Raw genomic sequence first — 20,425 nt, 5'->3', positions numbered from 1 at the left:
TGCTGACCTGTCTTGCTCCTCCTGTATCTCAGGTCGCAGATGGTGTCATAGATTGTCTTGTAGTCTGATTGGTTGGCTGTATGAAAGCTTTAGTGTTATTGGTTGGCTGTATGAACACTTCTGAAAAGTCTGATAGAGGAAACGATGCTAAACCCAAGCAATGCTCGTCATGGTTACCATAGAGATGAGCTGAAGTGTTTGTCTGGAGTGTCAGAGTGTTTGATGATGTTGGGTTAGGGTTATGATGATGTTGGGTTAGGGTTATGATGATGTTGGGTTAGGGTTATGATGATGTTGGGTTAGGGTTATGATGATGTTGGGTTAGGGTTATGATGATGTTGGGTTAGGGTTATGATGATGTTGGGTTAGGGTTATGATGATGTTGGGTTAGGGTTATGATGATGTTGGGTTAGGGTTATGATGATGTTGGGTTAGGGTTATGATGATGTTGGGTTAGGGTTATGATGATGTTGGGTTAGGGTTATGATGATGTTGGGTTAGGGTTATGATGATGTTGGGTTAGGGTTATGATGATGTTGGGTTAGGGTTATGATGATGTTGGGTTAGGGTTATGATGATGTTGGGTTAGGGTTATGATGATGTTGGGTTAGGGTTATGATGATGTTGGGTTAGGGTTATGATGATGTTGGGTTAGGGTTATGATGATGTTGGGTTAGGGTTATGATGATGTTGGGTTAGGGTTATGATGATGTTGGGTTAGGGTTATGATGATGTTGGGTTAGGGTTATGATGATGTTGGGTTAGGGTTATGATGATGTTGGGTTAGGGTTATGATGATGTCATGTTTGTCTCAGACGTGTTGTACTGGCCTTTAACAACTAGAGAGAACCGTGTTTAATGTTTGAATTGGTAGAGATGCCCCTAACCTGCCCTAGAGATGCCCCTAACCTGCCCTAGAGATGCCCCTAACCTGCCCTAGAGATGCCCCTAACCTGCCCTAGAGATGCCCCTCACCTGCCCTAGAGATGCCCCTAACCTGCCCTAGAGATGCCCCTAACCTGCCCTAGAGATGCCCCTAACCTGCCCTAGAGATGCCCCTCACCTGCCCTAGAGATGCCCCTCACCTGCCCTAGAGATGCCCCTCACCTGCCCTAGAGATGCCCCTAACCTGCCCTAGAGATGCCCCTAACCTGCCCTAGAGATGCCCCTAACCTGCCCTAGAGATGCCCCTCACCTGCCCTAGAGATGCCCCTAACCTGCCCTAGAGATGCCCCTAACCTGCCCTAGAGATGCCCCTCACCTGCCCCTAACCTGCCATGCTCCCTTCCTTGGACTAGGCCAGTGGTTTACCTCTGTGTGTGCGTGTGTAGGAGTTTTAACGTGTGTGTGCGTGCGTGCGCGCGTGTGTGTGTGTGTGTGTGTGTGTGTAGGAGGAGTTTGAGAGCATCGAGGAGGCGCTGCCTGAGACTGACGTCCTCTACATGACCAGGATCCAGAAGGAGAGGTTTGCCTCAGAGGAGGAGTACAGAGCGGTGAGGAAGGGTTAGGGTTAACCCATGTTGCAGACAGACCCAGAGACATACGTGATATGTGTATAACTGTGTCTACTTCATGAAGCATGTTTAAATGGGAGAGATGATTTGAGGGACATGTCTAGTATTGATACAATACGATACAATAATACTTTACAGGCTGGCCAATAATCTTAGCGCAGATTTTGATCTGGCTAAAAAACTTGGTTTTAAGGGAAACGGATAGGCTGTACTACAGGCTGTACTAACCCTAACCCTAACCCGTACTACAGTACAACATGACGCTCTGAGTGACAGAAGTAAAGAAAAGTGACAGAATCTGAATACGAGTACGAAAGGATCTAAGTCTATGGAGAGAGTAAATTCACTTCTGAATCTTCCTGCAGATAAAATCAATGTGAGGGGTCCATGATAGGGTAGCTTCTATCATAACTCCTAGATATTTATAAGAGGGGACCTGTTTAATACTCTCAATGTACTCTCAATGTACTTTAATACTCTCAATGTACAGGACGCTAGCTAGCTTCCTGACTGAGGGAGCTAGCAACAGCATTCCAGCTAGCTAGCTTCCTAACTGAGGGAGCTTGTGACTGTTTCCTAAATTGAATTACCTTTGATATTCCTGAAAAAGCAGAATAGCAAGAGTTGTATATATACCATATAGATTCAATTAATTATAAACAAGCTACTAGTACATTGGCCAAGCAAAGTTTCGCTCCCCAACATAATATAAATTACATGGACATTTTAACAGGTAAACCACATATCTAGCGCAGCCATTTTTTCATAAATAATCTCAATTGATTATTAACTATTATTATTATTAATCAATGATTTCAGCGTTTGTTACACAGGCAGGAACAATGTGCTCACTCTGTTGCAACATGTATTTTCAGGCTTCAACTGTTCGTAATAGGAAAATACAGTTAGGTCCCAGTCTGTCCGAGGCGCTCTCTTCTCGTCCATAGGCCTACTTCAGTCTGTCCGAGGCGCTCTCTTCTGGTCCATAGGCCTACTTCAGTCTGTCCGAGGCGCCCTCTTCTGGTCCATAGGCCTACTTCAGTCTGTCCGAGGCGCTCTCTTCTGGTCCATAGGCCTACTTCAGTCTGTCCGAGGCGCTCTCTTCTCCTCATAGGCCTACTTCAGTCTGTCCGAGGCGCTCTCTTCTCCTCATAGGCCTACTTCAGTCTGTCCGAGGCGCTCTCATCTCCTCATAGGCCTACTTCAGTCTGTCCGAGGCGCTCTCTTCTCGTCCATAGGCCTACTTCAGTCTGTCCGAGGCGCTCTCTTCTCCTCATAGGCCTACTTCAGTCTGTCCGAGGCGCTCTCTTCTGGTCCATAGGCCTACTTCAGTCTGTGCGAGGTGCTCTCTTCTGGTCCATAGGCCTACTTCAGTCTGTCCGAGGCGCTCTCTTCTCCTCATAGGCCTACTTCAGTCTGTCCGAGGCGCTCTCTTCTCCTCATAGGCCTACTTCAGTCTGTCCGAGGCGCTCTCTTCTCGTCCATAGGCCTACTTCAGTCTGTCCGAGGCGCTCTCTTCTCGTCCATAGGCCTACTTCACACATCACAGCACCTACTCACAGCATATTTGACAGGCGTAGCAACAGTAACCAAGGGGGCGGGACATAGTAAAGGATGAATTGGCATTTCGTCTCATTTCCTTACTCAATAGCTGAATAGCTTTTCCAGAATTCAGATTCAGGGTCTTGAGCCAGGCTCTTAGTAATAGAAAAACAGGATGGTTTAGTAGTGAATGTTCAACCAGGGCAGGTTAGTAGTGAACCAGGGCAGGTTGGTAGTGAACCAGGGCAGGTTGGTAGTGAGCCAGGGCAGGTTGGTAGTGAACCAGGGCAGGTTGGTAGTGAATGTTCAACCAGGGCAGGTTAGTAGTGAACCAGGGCAGGTTGGTAGTGAACCAGGGCAGGTTGGTAGTGAACCAGGGCAGGTTGGTTGTGAATGTTCAACCAGGGCAGGTTAGTAGTGAACCAGGGCAGGTTAGTAGTGAACCAGGGCAGGTTGGTAGTGAACCAGGGCAGGTTGGTAGTGAACCAGGGCAGGTTGGTAGTGAACCAGGGCAGGTTAGTAGTGAACCAGGGCAGGTTGGTAGTGAACCAGGGCAGGTTGGTAGTGAATGTTCAACCAGGGCAGGTTGGTAGTGAACCAGGGCAGGTTGGTAGTGAACCAGGGCAGGTTGGTAGTGAACCAGGGCAGGTTGGTTGTGAACCAGGGCAGGTTGGTAGTGAACCAGGGCAGGTTGGTTGTGAACCAGGGCAGGTTGGTAGTGAACCAGGGCAGGTTGGTAGTGAACCAGGGCAGGTTGGTAGTGAACCAGGGCAGGTTGGTAGTGAACCAGGGCAGGTTAGTAGTGAACCAGGGCAGGTTGGTAGTGAACCAGGGCAGGTTGGTAGTGAACCAGGGCAGGTTGGTAGTGAATGTTCAACCAGGGCAGGTTAGTAGTGAATATTTGTCATAATTCAGGACACCCATCTTAAAACTGGGACGATCCCGGACTAAGCAGGATGTCTGGTCACCCTAATCTAGTGTTACATATGATTCTGATTCTAACCTTAATGCCAGACTCCCAGACATGGGAGTGAATTGATTACCCGTAATCATAGAATATCAATGTGCACAAATATGACAAGGACAATTTCCACTAGGTATCTGGGACATAAAGTGCCTGGTCAAATATACTGGCAAATGTAAGCTTCCAGTTCCAACCTTCATATTAATAAAAGCTCATGGAAAATAATCATGTTTATATTAATTATGGATCATTACAAATACACTATTTTTAAAATGGCAAAGAGTAACACAGTGAGAGAGAAAAATCATGAATATGAATAAAAAATGAATCAAGATGCATCAATAATTGTTTTATAATCATTGACCATCGTTTATAATGACATCATAGCCATCTGAATCAAACTGTGAAGTGCCTATTACCTAGAGATGTCCCCTAGTGGGTTAGGGCAAGGCCACGTGTTCCTAAGTGCCTATTACCTAGAGATGTCCCCTAGTGGGTTAGGGTTAGGGCAAGGCCACGTGTTAGGGTTAGGGTTAGGGTTAGGGCAAGGCCACGTGTTCCTAAGTGCCTATTACCTAGAGATGTCCCCTAGTGGGTTAGGGTTAGGGCAAGGCCACGTGTTCCTAAGTGCCTGCTGTGTTGGTCCCTCAGTGCTTCGGCCAGTTCATCCTCACCCCACACATCATGACTGGCGCCAAGAGGAAGATGGTGGTCATGCACCCTCTACCCAGGGTCAATGAGATCAGGTAGGGGTCAACCCTGTTTGTCTTCCAGTGAATCTTTTATCGCAAATAATGTAGTCAGTGATGATGCATTCTTAACTTACAAAGCTAAAGACAATTTTCTCGCACATGTGGTGGACAATAAAGCTCTTGTTGATTTGACTGCATGTTGACTTCCCTAACCCCCCCCTAACCCTTCTTCACCAGCGCGGAGGTGGACACGGATCCTCGCGCTGCGTACTTCCGCCAGGCCGAGAACGGCATGTACATCCGCATGGCCCTCCTGGCCACCGTACTGGGCAGATGAGGCCTGGACCCTCTGGGCCACCGTACTGGGCAGATGAGGCCTGGACCCTCTGGGCCACCGTACTGGGCAGATGAGGCCTGGACCCTCTGGGCCACCGTACTGGGCAGATGAGGCCTGGCATCATCTGAAGGGGAGGGAGCTATATCACATCACCAGTATACATGAACTGATTACTCTGTAGTTTATAGTTACTGTTTCCATTATCTTTGGGTGTTTACTGGCAGGGAAAGGGTAAAGTGAAAATAATAAGAGGTCTAAGTCTTGTTGGATTTTTGTAGATAATTTAATAAAAATGTCAATACTTGGGTCATATTGTTTTGTATTACTTATTGTGAGCTCATGGCTGCCTTGCAAATGGACGACTTGATTTGCTTCCATGCCTGGCGACTGGCAGGGCGGAGGTATTTATTTTCAGCCACTTGTTTATTTTGTCTGTTTATTTGTTTGTTCATTCTTTAGCAGGATTAAACAAAAACTACCTGAGCGATTTTCACAGAACTCAGTGGAAGGGTGTAGCATGGGCCAACTTGAAACCATTCAAATTTTGGCCCCGTTTTGTTCTCATTCTCATTTGTGTATCCGCCAGTGAATTAGATCCATAATTCACTGGCGGATACACAAATGAGAATGAGAACAGAACGTGGCCATACTTGGACTATTTCCTTCACTTCATCTTTACCAGTCCTGCCAGGATCGCCGTACTCCCCGGTGGCCCACACCACTCTAATCATTAGGAGTTAGGGTTCTAATCCTGCCAGGATCTTCATACTGCCCGGTGGCCCACACCACTCTAATCACTATGAGTTAGGGTTCTAATCCTGCCAGGATCGTCGTACTGCCCTGTGGCCCACACCACTCTAATCATTAGGAGTTAGGGTTCTAATCCTGCCAGGATCTTCATACTGCCCGGTCGCCCACACCACTCTAATCACTATGAGTTAGGGTTCTAATCCTGCCAGGATCGTCGTACTGCCCGGTGGCCCACACCACTCTAATCACTAGGAGTTAGGGTTCTAATCCTGCCAGGATCGTCGTACTGCCTGGTGGCCCACACCACTCTAATCACTATGAGTCCTGGGTTCTAATCCTGCCAGGATCGTCATACTGCCCGGTGGCCCACACCACTCTAATCACTATGAGTTAGGGTTCTAATCCTGCCAGGATCGTCGTACTGCCCGGTGGCCCACACCACTCTAATCACTATGAGTTAGGGTTCTAATCCTGCAAGGATCGTCATACTGCCCGGTGGCCCACACCACTCTAATCACTATGAGTTAGGGTTCTAATCCTGCCAGGATCTTCATACTGCCCGGTGGCCCACACCACTCTAATCATTAGGAGTTAGGGTTCTAATCCTGCCAGGATCGTCGTACTGCCCGGTGGCCCACACCACTCTAATCATTAGGAGTTAGGGTTCTAATCCTGCCAGGATCGTCGTACTGCCCGGTGGCCCACACCACTCTAATCACTATGAGTTAGGGTTCTAATCCTGCCAGGATCGTCGTACTGCCCGATGGCCCACACCACTCTAATCATTAGTCACACATCAATGGGAGCCCAATATCTGATTCAAATCAGATAAACACGGTATTAGGAAAATAATTACATTTCCTTAGCCTGGATCCTGTGGTAGGTTGTTATAAACTGAGGTGTGACTTCAACCATTTCAACTCTGTTACCAACAAAATGCATTGATGTGCAGAGGCCTGTGCTCTCTGTGCACCCTTTCTAGTTTTATTATTGGATAATGAATGGTGGTAAAGGACGCATGGTAACGCAGGACTAGTCGCAGGTTTCACTCAATGTGGACAAAAGTGCAAGAGGGTGTCTCTGAATAAGACCCGTTATTATAAAATGGCAAACTTTCAGTATAGTGAATGAACACGAAGTCCGCTTACAGGTCTCCTAATGCGAGGATCGGGCGGTAGATTCGAAGTGTTTGGTTCTGGTGGGATTGCATAAACTGTACTCTGACTGTATCAACATGTCTACTAGTTCGGATGGTGGTGGTGGTAGTGGTGAGTACAAGACACAAATGGAGTGGAGTGAGGCGAGGCCGAGGAGGAGCTTGAAGAGGAGAGATCGGGGGCAGGGTTCGGGAGGTAGTGAGTCCGAGGGCGGCTGTGTGAAGCAGTCGAGACTCGGTGGAGGTAGCTCTCGGATGAGCCCCGGTCGTGTCGTGGAGTGGAAGGTAATTGTGGAGTTTGATCAGGATGGCGGGCACTGTCATCCCCTTAAACTGACTACGGCGATCGAGAAAGAGATAGGGAAGGTGAAGTTTGCTCGGTTTCTCGGCAATAGGCGAGTATTGATTTGTGCTAACAGCGAGATACAGAGTAGCAAGATCCTGGGGTTGTCGTCGCTTGGCGGGGAAAGGGTGAAGGCTCATGTTCCGGGTGCAATGGCACGGTTGAAGGGTGTGATTTCGGGTGTGCCTGTGAGTGTGTCTATGCAGGAGATCAAGAAGGAGCTGCGTGGAGGCAAGGTGGTTGAGGCCACTAGACTTATGAGCAAGAGGGATGGCGCGCTGACGGCCACCTTGTCAGTGGTTCTTCGGTTTGAGAAAGCCCTTCCTCCATCAGTGCAAATGGGTTACGTGAGGTATAGTGTGAGGGCGTTCATCCCCAAGCCGCTTAGATGTTTCAAGTGCCAGAGAATGGGGCACACAGCACAGCAGTGTAAGGGTCAGGTTAGATGCGCCCGTTGCGGGGGCCAACATGAGTATGGGAAGTGTGAGGTAGATGCCAAGATGCGTTGTTGTAATTGCGGGGGTGAGCACAGTGCTGCATATGGTGGATGTGTAGCGCAGATTGAAGCCAGGGAGGTCCAACGGGTTAAGGTGGTGACAGGGGTATCGTACGCGGAGGCACTGAAGACGGTTAGGGCGGCGGGGCCGAGCAGCAGGCCTCCTAGTGGTGTGACTGAGAGTGCTGCAGTGCAGAGTGTTGGTCCTGTGCCGGTCAGGCGGCCCCAGCCCCAAGCTCCAGCTCCACCGCCTGGTGTGTGTTCCCACAAATGTAGTGTTGGCGATGACACACTGGTAGTGGGCAAGGTGGATTTTGTGGCCTTCATCTGTCATGTCATGAATGTTGCAGCGCAGCATAAAGGGAAGAGCGATAAGATCAAAGCCATTGTGGAGGCAGCCGAAAGATTCCTTGCGGTGACTGAGGTTAAAGCGGAACAGATACATGCTTTGTTGACTAAACCAGTGGATAATGGGGAGGGTTGACACCTTACTGATGGTGCTTCACGTTCTGCAGTGGAATGCTAGGAGCCTTGTAGCCAATGGCCAAGAAATGAAGAAGTTTATATATGAGTTAGATGTAGTTCCTGATGTTGTGTGTGTGCAGGAGACTTGGCTGCGGCCTCAGTTGGATTTTGTGATCCCCGGGTTCAGGTCTGTAAGGAAAGATCGGGCGCACAATCAAAGTGGTGGGGGGTGTGCGACTTTTCTGAAAGATGGGCTAGCCTATAGGGAGGTGCCCTCTCCTGTGGATGTTGAATGTGTTGTGGTTGATTTGTGCAGCCCGCGGGAGGGGGGCAATATTAGGCTGGTCAATTTCTACAATCCGTGTAAGTCGCTTACAGTGGACATGTTCCAGGACATAGCTGGGGCGGTGTCTAGGAAGGAATTGTGGGTTGGGGATTTTAATGCACACAACAGTTTATGGGGCAGTCTTCATACAGACAGTAATGGTCAGGTGGTGGAAGACGTGTTGGATGGAAGGTCGCTGGTCTGCCTTAATGATGGGCAGGGCACGAGGCTTGATGTGAATAGGGGTACAATGTCCTGCCTGGATCTTACGCTGGTGTCAAGTAGTCTGGTGACGGCCTGTGAGTGGCGCGTTAAGACCGAGTCGTCTATTGGGAGTGACCACTTTCCAGTTCTCACGGTTGTTCGTGCGAGTGTGTATGTGCAAGACGGGTGTGCACTTACTGGGTGGTGTTTCGGGAAGGCTGACTGGGAGGTTTTTAGGTTGTCTTGTGAGGGCACGGCTCATCTGGTTGCTCTTGAAGGTAGCATAGAGGACTGCGCAGCTGAGATGGCTGGTCATATTTTGAATGCTGCCACTGTGAGTATACCAAGACGGTTGACCCAGCGTAGGAAGAAGGTGGTGCCGTGGTGGAATGAAGAATGCAGTAGTGCGGTTCGAGCGCGTAACAAGGCTCTTAGAGTTTTGAGGAGGGACCTGTCGCCCGAGAATTTGGTTGCCTACAAACGGAGTAGGGCTGTTGCTCGTAGGGTGGTGAAAGGCACAAAAAAGAGGTCGTGGACGGAATTTTGTTCCTCTATTGGCAGGAATGTGCAGCTGGGTGAAGTCTGGTCCATGTTTAAGAGAATGAGTGGGTCGAGGGCATCAGTCCGTATTCCAGCACTGAATGTTGGGGAGAGGCTGGCAGTGTCTGATAAAGAGAAGGCGGATATGTTGGGTCGTGCTTTTGCTGCAGTGCATAGTGGGGAGCACCTGGATGAAGTGCATAGGCAGCAGACGATCTGCACTCTTGGTAGACATGGGAATGTGTGGGATCGGAGAGGTGAGTTTGGGTCAACTCTAGATGTGGACTTCACAATGACAGAGCTCAAATTGGCTTTGCAGGGTACCGGGTATTCAGCCCCAGGGCAGGACCAGTTATGCTATGCCATGTTCCGACAGCTACCCGTGGCATCTTTGCAGCTAGTACTGAGGTTTTTTAATAGAATCTGGAGTGAGGGCCTCTTGCCATGTGGGTGGAAGAGTGCAGTGATTTTGCCGTTTCGTAAGCCTGGGAAGGACCCTGCTGTGCCTGATGGCTACAGGCCCATCGCTTTGACTTCTCATTTGTGCAAATGGATGGAGAAGATGATAGTTCGCAGGCTGTGTCATGTGCTGGAACGGAGAGGGCTACTGAGTCACTGTCAGAGTGGATTTAGGAAAGGGCGTTCCACGCTGGATGCTCTGGTTGGAGTCTGCTCTGATGTTGAAAAGTCCATGAAAATGAAGGAGGGGATGGTGATAGTTTATTTTGACATTGAAAAGGCGTACGACTCTATGTGGAGGGATGGGCTACTTATCAAGTTGAGCTGTTTGGGTATTGTGGGGAGGTTGTACAATTGGGTTATGGACTTTTTAACGGGTAGGACACTTAGAGTCAAGGTGGGTGCGGACGTCTCAGAGCTGTTCAGCATAGTGAATGGTATCCCTCAAGGGAGTGTGATCAGCCCGGTGTTGTTTAATGTGATGATTAATGATATTTTTGCGAACCTTGAGGGATGCATCGAGTCGGCTCTTTATGCAGACGATGGGGCCATTTGGATGAGGGGAAGGAATGTGCCGTACGTGTTCGGGAAGCTGAGGCAGGCAATTGAGAAGGTGGAAAGGTGGTCTTATGAGTGGGGGTTCAAACTGTCAGCGAGCAAGTCCTGCTACATGGTGTTCACTAATAAGCGCAAGCTCGAGGCTGGGGGGCTCATGCTCTATGGTCGGCCTCTGGAGTTGGTTACAGAGTTTAAATACCTGGGCCTGTGGCTCGACAGCAGGTTTACATGGGCAGTACACATTCGCCACTTGGAAACCAAGTGCAAAAAGGTTGTCAATCTACTGCGTGCTGTGGCTGGGTGTGACTGGGGGGCAGGAACGCAGTCAATGCTGGACATTTATAGGGCACTGATGAGGTCAGCTCTGGACTATGGGGGGGTGGTGTATGCAGCGGCAGCTAAGTCTACATTGCTTAAAGTGGATCGGTTGCAATACAGGGCTCTGCGGATCTGTTTGGGGGCTATTAGATCTACCCCCAATAATGCGGTGCTCGTAGAAGGTGGAGAAATGCCACTGGAGCTCAGGCGGGAGAAACTGGCGCTGGCCTACTGGGTTAGGCTGCAAGGCTGTGGGGACGACCACCTTGCTAAACTCACGTTGCAGGACTGCTGGGAACTCAATAGGTTCCAGGGGACTGGGTTTGGGTGGACTATTGGAGCCACAGTGAGGGACTATGGGCTGGAGGGGATGGAGTTCACTAGGTCCGCCCCAGTTAGTTGGGTGCCCCCTTGGCTCTTCCCTGAAGTAACCGTGGACAGGCGCGTCCTGGAGAGGAAGCATGGATGGCAGCCGGGTGAAGTGGGTATGAACACGGGCATGTATCTGCGTGCGAGTTACTACGGGTGTGTGGAGATCTACACTGACGGGTCAAAGGATGAACTGGATAGAGTGGGGGTTGGAGTGTATGTCCCGGGGTTCGAAGTGGGTCTTTCCAAGCGGCTGTCTGATATGTTATCTGTGTATACGGCTGAAATGGTGGCGGTCATCCTTGGGTTGCAGTGGGTGGAGGAGGTCAGACCTGATAGAGTGGTGGTGTGCACGGACTCCAAATCAGTGCTGGACAGTATACAGTCCACCCAGTCCATCAGGGAGGATCTACTTATTGAATTGTATCACAGTTTGTTTAGGCTTCACAGGGGTGGGATAGACGTGCAGTTTTGTTGGGTTCCGGCACATGAGGGGGTGACAGGGAATGAGACTGCAGACCGACTGGCGAAAGGTGCGCTGACTAAGGTCATCTCGGTGCCTGTTCCGCTCGGGAAGGGAGAGGGGAAAGCGGTAATTAGGAGGAAGGGATTTGAGTTCTGGCAGAAGAGGTGGGATGAAGACCAGAAGGGGAGGGGGTATCACAGGGTGCAGAAGTCAGTTATGGTGAAGAACTACACTGCGCAGAACAGGAGGGAGGAAATCGTCATGGCTAGACTCAGGTTTGATCACACGGGACTGAACGGCACCTTGTTTGTACTGGGGAAAAGGGGGAGTGGTACATGTGGGCACTGTGGAGCTGCAGAAAACACTGAACATGTTCTATTGCACTGTCCCACCTATGAAGTAGAGAGAGGGAGACTCCGGGATAAGGTCAGAGAAGCAGGACGGGAATGGACTTTGAGGGGTTTACTGGGCACGGAGGGGGAGGGGGTAGGAATCTGCAGGAAGGCTCTATTTACTTTCTTGGGTGACACACGGTTGTGGGGCAGACTGTAGTCTGTGAGCACTAGGATGATGACATGATGATGCACACTCTTGTACAGTAGGTGGCGGTATGCACCTTTGAGCTGTTTGCGATCCGCCATAAAACCCAAGGAAGAAGAAGAAGAAGAAGGTCTCCTAATGCGATCTTTTGGAAATGCATCCTGTGTGTGACGAACTTGACTTCCTGAGAATCAACCAATCGTCTACGTCTCCTGTCAGCTGAGCCGGACTCGCATCAGATCTGTACTGGGTTGGGGTTAGTGTGCTCAGCGGGGCTGTGGGGAGTAGAGAGATACTGAGCACATTCAGATCTGTACTGGGTTGGGGTTAGTGTACACAGCGAGATACTGACTGGGAGGAAATACATGGTGGATTCCTCTATGGTCCCGTTAACGTTACAACGAACTATACCACGTCAGATTTGCAGAAGGTAAGGCCTCTTAAAACACCCCCCACTGGCACTGATTGAAGCACTTGCTGTGCTAGCATGATGATCAAAGGTAGTTAGCCTACAGTAGCTAACGCTAGTATAAGTAGCTAACGCTAGTATGAGTAGCTAAGGCTAGTATAAGTAGCTAAGGCTAGTATAAGTAGCTAAGGCTAGTATAAGTAGCTAAGGCTAGTATAAGTAGCTAAGGCTAGTATAAGTAGCTAAGGCTAGTCTAATCTAGATGCTAACACCGGGCAGGCGGGGTTAGGGTTTAGAGAGCACTAGCTAGCCGGTAGCTAAGGCTAGTATAATCTAAGGCTAGTATAATCTAAGGCTAGTATAATCTAAGGCTAGTATAATCTAAGGCTAGTATAATCTAGAAGAATTCACCGGGCAGGTCCCGTTTAGAGAGCACTAGCTAGTGGGTGAGCTGCTGGGCAGCGCTAGTGCTACTATGCTAGCATGCTAGAAAGTGCTACTATGCTAGCATGCTAGAAAGTGCTACTATGCTAGACAGTGCTACTATGCTAGCATGCTAGACAGTGCTACTATGCTAGCATGCTAGAAAGTGCTACTATGCTAGCATGCTAGACAGTGCTACTATGCTAGCATGCTAGACAGTGCTACTATGCTAGCATGCTAGAAAGTGCTACTATGCTAGCATGCTAGACAGTGCTACTATGCTAGCATGCTAGACAGTGCTACTATGCTAGCATGCTAGACAGTCCCAATGTTGTCTCCTGGCTTTATCGCTGGCTTGTACCAGTAGGCTTGTCTTCAAATCAAACTGTATATATATAATCTCCTCTAGGCTGGTGCTAGCTGGCTGTCCTGAATGATCTAGCTGGTTAACATCAGTCCCCTAACCCTAACCCTGACCCTAACCCCTGACCCTAACCCTAACCCTGTCCTGAGTGATCTAGCTGGTTCACATCAGTCCCCTAACCCTAACCCCAGTCCCCTAACCCTAACCCTAACCCCAGTCCCCTAACCCTAACCCTGTCCTGAATGATCTAGCTGGTTCACATCAGTCCCCTAACCCTGACCCTAACCCTGACCCTAACCCTAACCCTGTCCTGAGTGATCTAGCTGGTTCACATCAGTCCCCTAACCCTAACCCCAGTCCCCTAACCCTAACCCTAACCCCAGTCCCCTAACCCTAACCCTGTCCTGAATGATCTAGCTGGTTCACATCAGTCCCTGACTTACTGCGTTCAAACGACTACTGGGTGAATCTTTCGATGCTATTGGAGATAATATAGACAGCTAGCACTAGCTATGACCTGATGGTTCTAATAGCACTAGCTATGACCTGATGGTTCTAATAGCTAGCACTAGCTATGACCTGATGGTTCTAATAGCACTAGCTATGACCTGATGGTTCTAATAGCACTAGCTATGACCTGATGGTTCTAATAGCACTAGCTATGACCTGATGGTTCTAATAGCACTAGCTATGACCTGCTGGTTCTAATAGCACTAGCTATGACCTGCTGGTTCTAATAGCACTAGCTATGACCTGCTGGTTCTAATAGCACTAGCTATGACCTGCTGGTTCTAATAGCACTAGCTATGACCTGATGGTTCTAATAGCACTAGCTATGACCTGCTGGTTCTAATAGCACTAGCTATGACCTGCTGGTTCTAATAGCACTAGCTATGACCTGATGGTTCTAATAGCACTAGCTATGACCTGCTGGTTCTAATAGCACTAGCTATGACCTGCTGGTTCTAATAGCACTAGCTATGACCTGCTGGTTCTAATAGCACTAGCTATGACCTGATGGTTCTAATAGCACTAGCTATGACCTGCTGGTTCTAATAGCACTAGCTATGACCTGATGGTTCTAATAGCACTAGCTATGACCTGATGGTTCTAATAGCACTAGCTATGACCTGATGGTTCTAATAGCACTAGCTATGACCTGCTGGTTCTAATAGCACTAGCTATGACTTGCTGGTTCTAATAGCACTAGCTATGACCTGCTGGTTCTAATAGCACTAGCTATGACCTGATGGTTCTAATAGCACTAGCTATGACCTGCTGGTTCTAATAGCACTAGCTATGACCTGATGGTTCTAATAGCACTAGCTATGACCTGATGGTTCTAATAGCTAGCACTAGCTATGACCTGATGGTTCTAATAGCACTAGCTATGACCTGATGGTTCTAATAGCTAGCACTAGCTATGACCTGCTGGTTCTAATAGCACTAATGACCTGATGGTTCTAATAGCTAGCACTAGCTATGGCCTGCTGGTTCTAATAGCTAGCACTAGCTATGACCTGATGGTTCTAATAGCTAGCACTAGCTATGACCTGCTGGTTCTAATAGCTAGCACTAGCTATGACCTGCTGGTTCTAATAGCTAGCACTTGCTTTGACCGGATGGTTCTAATAGCACTAGCTATGACCTGATGGTTCTAATAGCACTAGCTATGACCTGATGGTTCTAATAGCTAGCACTAGCTATCAATCAATCAATCAAAGCTTTATTTGTATAGCGCATTTCATACCCAGAGGCAACACAATGCGCTTTGACCTGATGGTTCTAATAGCACTAGCTATGACCTGATGGTTCTAATAGCTAGCACTAGCTATGACCTGCTGGTTCTAATAGCTAGCACTAGCTATGACCTGATGGTTCTAATAGCTAGCACTAGCTATGACCTGATGGTTCTAATAGCTAGCACTAGCTATGACCTGATGGTTCTAATAGCACTAGCTATGACCTGATGGTTCTAATAGCACTAGCTATGACCTGCTGGTTCTAATAGCACTAGCTATGACCTGCTGGTTCTAATAGCACTAGCTATGACCTGCTGGTTCTAATAGCACTAGCTATGACCTGATGGTTCTAATAGCACTAGCTATGACCTGATGGTTCTAATAGCACTAGCTATGACCTGATGGTTCTAATAGCTAGCACTAGCTATGACCTGATGGTTCTAATAGCACTAGCTATGACCTGATGGTTCTAATAGCACTAGCTATGACCTGATGGTTCTAATAGCTAGCACTAGCTATGACCTGATGGTTCTAATAGCTAGCACTAGCTATGACCTGCTGGTTCTAATAGGGTTAGGGTTAACCCTAACCCTGATGGTTCTAATAGCTAGCACTAGTAAGATGCGGAGCGTCTAGCACCAGGAAAGACGGGAACGAATCTAATTCTCCATGTGGAGATTAGAGGATTACACTCCATGAACCAAGGGCAGATTAACAACTGTTAATAAGACTTAAGACTCAGCCTGAATTGATTCTCCATCCGTCCTTACCTGCTAACTTGTGTAGCCTAGACCGTAGCACTAGCCACCCAATAACGTTAGCTGGCTGGTTATCTCAACCCATTTCCGATGACAGTTAGCTGTAGTTAGCTACAACACATGATCATGTGATCAGAACCCCTAATCCCTAACCCTGACCCCCGGGGACAGAACCTGGTCCACCTTGTGGCAGCAGTTCGGGGAATTCTGCTGTCTTTTGCTGATTATTAGCTATCATTATCTGACCCATCCGTTGTGTTGTTTAGAATGATGAGGTCTTTAAGCAGAATCCTGATCTGTAACAGATTAGCAATGTATGATATAATATATCTAACTATTTTGTTTTAAACATTCGCTTTAGTCTGCAGCTTAATACATAAATCACAATTTTTGCCATCTGTTTAGGATGTCAAAGTTCAAAATGCCACAACAAAGGTAGCTAACCAGCTGTCAGGAAGGCTGAATCTGAGAGAAAGGAGGGTTAGTGTAAGTGTTGGGGTTAATCTGAGAGAAAGGAGGGTTATCAAGGAATGCCAGAGTCTTCAGTTGCACCAGCAGCTTCCTGTGGGCTGCCTAGTAGTAGTAGTAGTAGTAGTAGTAGTAGTAGTGGTAGTAGTGGTAGTAGTAGTGGTAGTAGTAGTAGTAGTAGTAGCGGTAGTAGTAGTAGCGGTGGTGGTAGTAGTAGTAAGGCTGAATCTGAGAGAAAGGAGGGTTAGGGTTAGTGTAAGTGTTAGGGTTAATCTGAGAGAAAGGAATCAAGGAATGCCAGAGTCTTCAGTTGCACCAGCAGCTTCCTGTGGGCTGCTTAGTAGTAGTAGTAGTAGTAGTAGAAGTAGTAGTAGTAGTAGTGGTAGTAGTAGTGGTAGTAGTAGTGGTAGTAGTAGTAGTAGTAGTAGTAGTAGTAGTAGCGGTGGTGGTAGTAGTAGTAGTAGTGGTAGTAGTGGTAGTAGTAGTAGTAGTAGTAGTAGTAGTGGTGGTAGTAGTAGTAGTAGTAGTAGTAGCGGTGGTGGTAGTAGTAGTAGTGGTAGTAGTAGTAGTGGTGGTAGTGGTAGTGGTAGTAGTGGTAGTGTTGAAATTCTTTTATTAGGAGTTACCACTTGAGATAAACTATCTCGTTTTCAAGGGGGTCCTATACATACATATACAGACTCAGAGTACATACATAGTATACATATATACATAAAACAAACACACAAACCCCAACACACACACACACACACAAGTGCAATGAGAGCTAAGCATAATGTCTTGTATACAATACATATGTGAGATCACAGGATATACCCATGGAAGGATCATGTCAGTGATACTGAAACTTTACAGAAGCTATACATAATGAGACATTTTACCACAAATCTGAGATCAGAAGCACATACAGCTGTTTGCATAGTATGATGATAGTGCCACTTTGAACCGGTAAAAGGATATTAGAGATCTTATGTTGGCAGGCAAATTATTCCAATCGGATGGAGCTTTAATCATAAAGGCTTTTTTAGCTATAGATTTTGACGCTGGAGGGACACAGAAGTAAAATTGCATTGAGTGTCGTAGATGATATGTGAAAGAGAATGGGATCATCAACTGCTTTAAATAAATGGGGTAATTGAGGTGGATACATTTAAATATGCAATGCAACCAATGTTGATGCCTCCTAGATGTGGGGGAAGGCCAATTCAAAGAGTCATACATTGAGCAATGATGGGTAGTGAAAGCACATCCAAGTACAAACCTGCATACTCGGTTATAAATGGTGTTAAGAGGAAGCAGGATGGTTTTGGAGGCAGACTGGTACACAACATCTGCATAATCAATTATGGGTAAAATTAGCTGTGTTGCTAGTTTCTTCCTGACAAGGAAAGAAAAACAGTTTCTAGATCTATACAATGTTGAGAGAGAAAAATTGACTTTCTTGACTATATGACTGATATGGGATTTAAATGTAAGATTTGAATCAAGAGACACTCCTAAGTATTTTATATGTTCAACTCTAAGCAGAGAAGTGCCATCAAGACAGGTAATATTAAATGATGAGGCTTTGTTCTTGATGCTTTGGCGTGTTCCAAAGATCATTGTATGAGATTTTCTTTTGTTAAGTATTAATTTGTTATTGATAAGCCAGGTCTGTAATGTATTAAAATCGGACTGTAATGTATGTTCAATTTGAGCTATGTTAGTTTGAGAAGTATAAATGACTGTGTCGTCCGCGTAGAGATGAGCACAGCAATCAGAAAAGATTAAAGGAATTTCATTAATAAAAATGGAAAACAGAAGAGGACCAAGAATTGAGCCTTGTGGCACACCTCTTTGTTGAATCAAAGTATCAGACTTAGTTCCCTGTATAACAACACATTGTTTGCGAGTATGTAAGTAAGAATTGAACAAAAGCAATGCCTTGCGTGACAATCCAATAGAATACAGTTTATCTAGTAGAAGATAGGGGTCAACTAAATCAAATGCTTTCGATAGGTCGATGAAAATTGCACCTGTCAGTTTGTTCTTGTTTGTTGCAGAATAAATATCATTAGTGAGCTTTAAAAGAGCTGTGGTCGTGGAGTGGTTTGGACGGAAGCCGGATTGAGAGGGAGCTAGAATATTATGTTCAGTAAGATATGATGATAGTTGATTATAGATCAGTTTTTCGAATACTTTTGCAGTAGCACATATAATTGATATGGGTCTGTAATTGTTGAGCTCAAGTACATCACCACTTTTGTGTAAAGGTGTTATGCGTGAACATTTCCACATCGACGGTATTTCGCAAGTGGATAGAGACATATTAAATAGATCACAAAGTGGGTAGCTAAGAATGTGTGATGATAACTTAAGAAATCGTGCTTCAATACCATCCAGCCCTGGACCACTGCTAGATTTTAAATCACCAATAGCATTGAAGACCTCGACAGGTGTTATTTTTTTGAAGGAAAAATTACTACTCCTGACCAATGCGCTGCTGATATCACCACCAGGAGAAGGAGAGGGATCAGACAAAAGGACGGAACCGACAGAGGAGAAATGCTGGTTAAAAGCCTGAGCGACTGAAAGTGGATCCTTTAATATTGTGTTGTTGACCTTAATCTGCCTTGTTATGTTTGAGTCAGTTGGATTGGTTAAAGTTTTAATTTTACTCCAGAATTGTTTAGGATTTTTAAAGTCATTCGCAAGAGAATCTCTATAATAATTGCATTTGGCATTTCTGGTCATTGTTTTGGTTGAATTTCTCAAGTGTCTGTAATGTTCCCAATCTGCCGGGTCCCTAGTCCTTCTGAAAGTGGACCATGCATTGTCTCTCTCCCTGAAAGAGCTAATGAGATCAGATGTAATCCAGGGAAGATGTCTCCCTTTAACTTTTGTGGTTCTCAGGGGTGCATGTTTATCTATGACCTTGGTAAGCTCTGAGTGTAGGAAATCCCAGCAGTTATGAGTATCTGAGATTAATTGATACCTGTCCCAATTGATTGCTGTTAAGTCGTTGATAAAGTTATCTGTGTTAAATTTCTTATATTGCCTGATTTTAATGACTTTAGGTGGAAGTTTGAGCAATTTGATTTTCCAAATACAGTATACAATTGAATGATCACTAAAGCAGTCGGACATGACGCCTGATTTAAGGAATCTGGCTGGATGTGAGACAAGAATCCAATCGAGCAGAGATTGACATGTAGATGTGACACGGGTTGGTTCTTTGATTAACTGAGTGAGGTTCAGATTATTAATAGTGTTGATTTCCTTAGCCGATTTAGCAGACCAGTTTTTATTAAAGTCACCTAATAAAATAAGTTCATTTTTAAAATTTAAAGAGTTAATCGTAGAGACCATACATTTGAAAGAGTCAACAGATGCAGAGGGAGGTCTGTAGATATTGCCAATTATTAAGTACTTATTTTCATATAAAGTTATCTTGATAAAGATACCCTCAAAGTGTAAAGGTGCGACAGCAGGAATAATTAGCTCAGATGCTAGATCACATGAAACATATGTGGCCACTCCACCGCCCCTAGTGCCTCTATCGGCTCTATATAGTATATAATTAGCAAGTAGTAGTAGTAGTAGCGGTAGTAGTAGTAGCGGTGGTAGTAGTAGTAGTAGTAGTAGTAGTAGTAGTAGTGGTAGTAGTAGTAGTAGTGGTAGTAGTAGTAGTAGTAGTAGTAGTAGTGGTAGTAGTAGTAGTGGTAGTAATAGTAGTGGTAGTAGTGGTAGTAGTGGTAGTAGTGGTAGTAGTAGTAGTGGTAGTAGTAGTGGTAGTAGTAGTGGTGGTAGTAGTAGTAGTGGTGGTAGTAGTGGTAGTAGTAATGGTAGTAGTAGTGGTAGTAGTAGTGGTAGTAGTAGTAGTAGTAGTAGTGGTAGTAGTATTAGTAGTAGTAGTGGTAGTAGTAGTAGCGGTAGTAGTAGTAGCGGTAGTAGTAGTAGTAGTAGCGGTAGTAGTAGTAGCGGTGGTGGTAGTAGTAGTAGTAGCGGTAGTAGTAGTAGTAATAGCGGTAGTAGTAGTAGCGGTGGTGGTAGTAGTAGTAAGGCTGAATCTGAGAGAAAGGAGGGTTATCAAGGAATGCCAGAGTCTTCAGTTGCACCAGCAGCTTCCTGTGGGCTGCCTCACCCTAAGCAACAATCTTGCTTGCTAAAACACAGTTTACCAATTTGGCCAGGGAACATCACAGGATGGTGTCATGATGCTATGTGAATGACTGCTGTTCATA

The 20,425-nt window shown here is 46.4% G+C and overlaps 2 protein-coding genes across 3 annotated transcripts in view; both read left to right on the top strand.

The window, feature by feature from the left end:
* Nucleotides 1–5,281, top strand: part of cad (carbamoyl-phosphate synthetase 2, aspartate transcarbamylase, and dihydroorotase) — a 63,689-nt gene extending 58,408 nt beyond the window's left edge. The window contains exons 41-43 of the mRNA XM_084439892.1: nucleotides 1,392–1,493; nucleotides 4,672–4,766; nucleotides 4,950–5,281. Of these exons, the coding sequence (XP_084296018.1) occupies nucleotides 1,392–1,493; nucleotides 4,672–4,766; nucleotides 4,950–5,049 (297 nt within the window). The 3' untranslated portion in view covers nucleotides 5,050–5,281. The remainder of the gene's footprint in view (nucleotides 1–1,391; nucleotides 1,494–4,671; nucleotides 4,767–4,949) is intronic.
* A 7,025-nt stretch (nucleotides 5,282–12,306) lies between these two features.
* The window catches only part of dnajc5ga (DnaJ (Hsp40) homolog, subfamily C, member 5 gamma a), a 33,274-nt gene continuing 25,155 nt past the window's right edge, over nucleotides 12,307–20,425 (top strand). For both annotated transcript variants that reach the window (XM_084439473.1, XM_084439472.1), the window contains exon 1: nucleotides 12,307–12,468. The gene's annotated coding sequence lies outside the window, so the exon portion shown is untranslated. The remainder of the gene's footprint in view (nucleotides 12,469–20,425) is intronic.

This window comes from Borostomias antarcticus (genome assembly GCF_949987555.1).
Source record: "Borostomias antarcticus genome assembly, chromosome: 6".
Classification (NCBI taxonomy): Eukaryota; Metazoa; Chordata; class Actinopteri; order Stomiiformes; family Stomiidae; genus Borostomias; species Borostomias antarcticus.
Note: the sequence above shows the minus strand (reverse complement) of the source record. Positions and strands in the feature narration are given on the sequence as shown.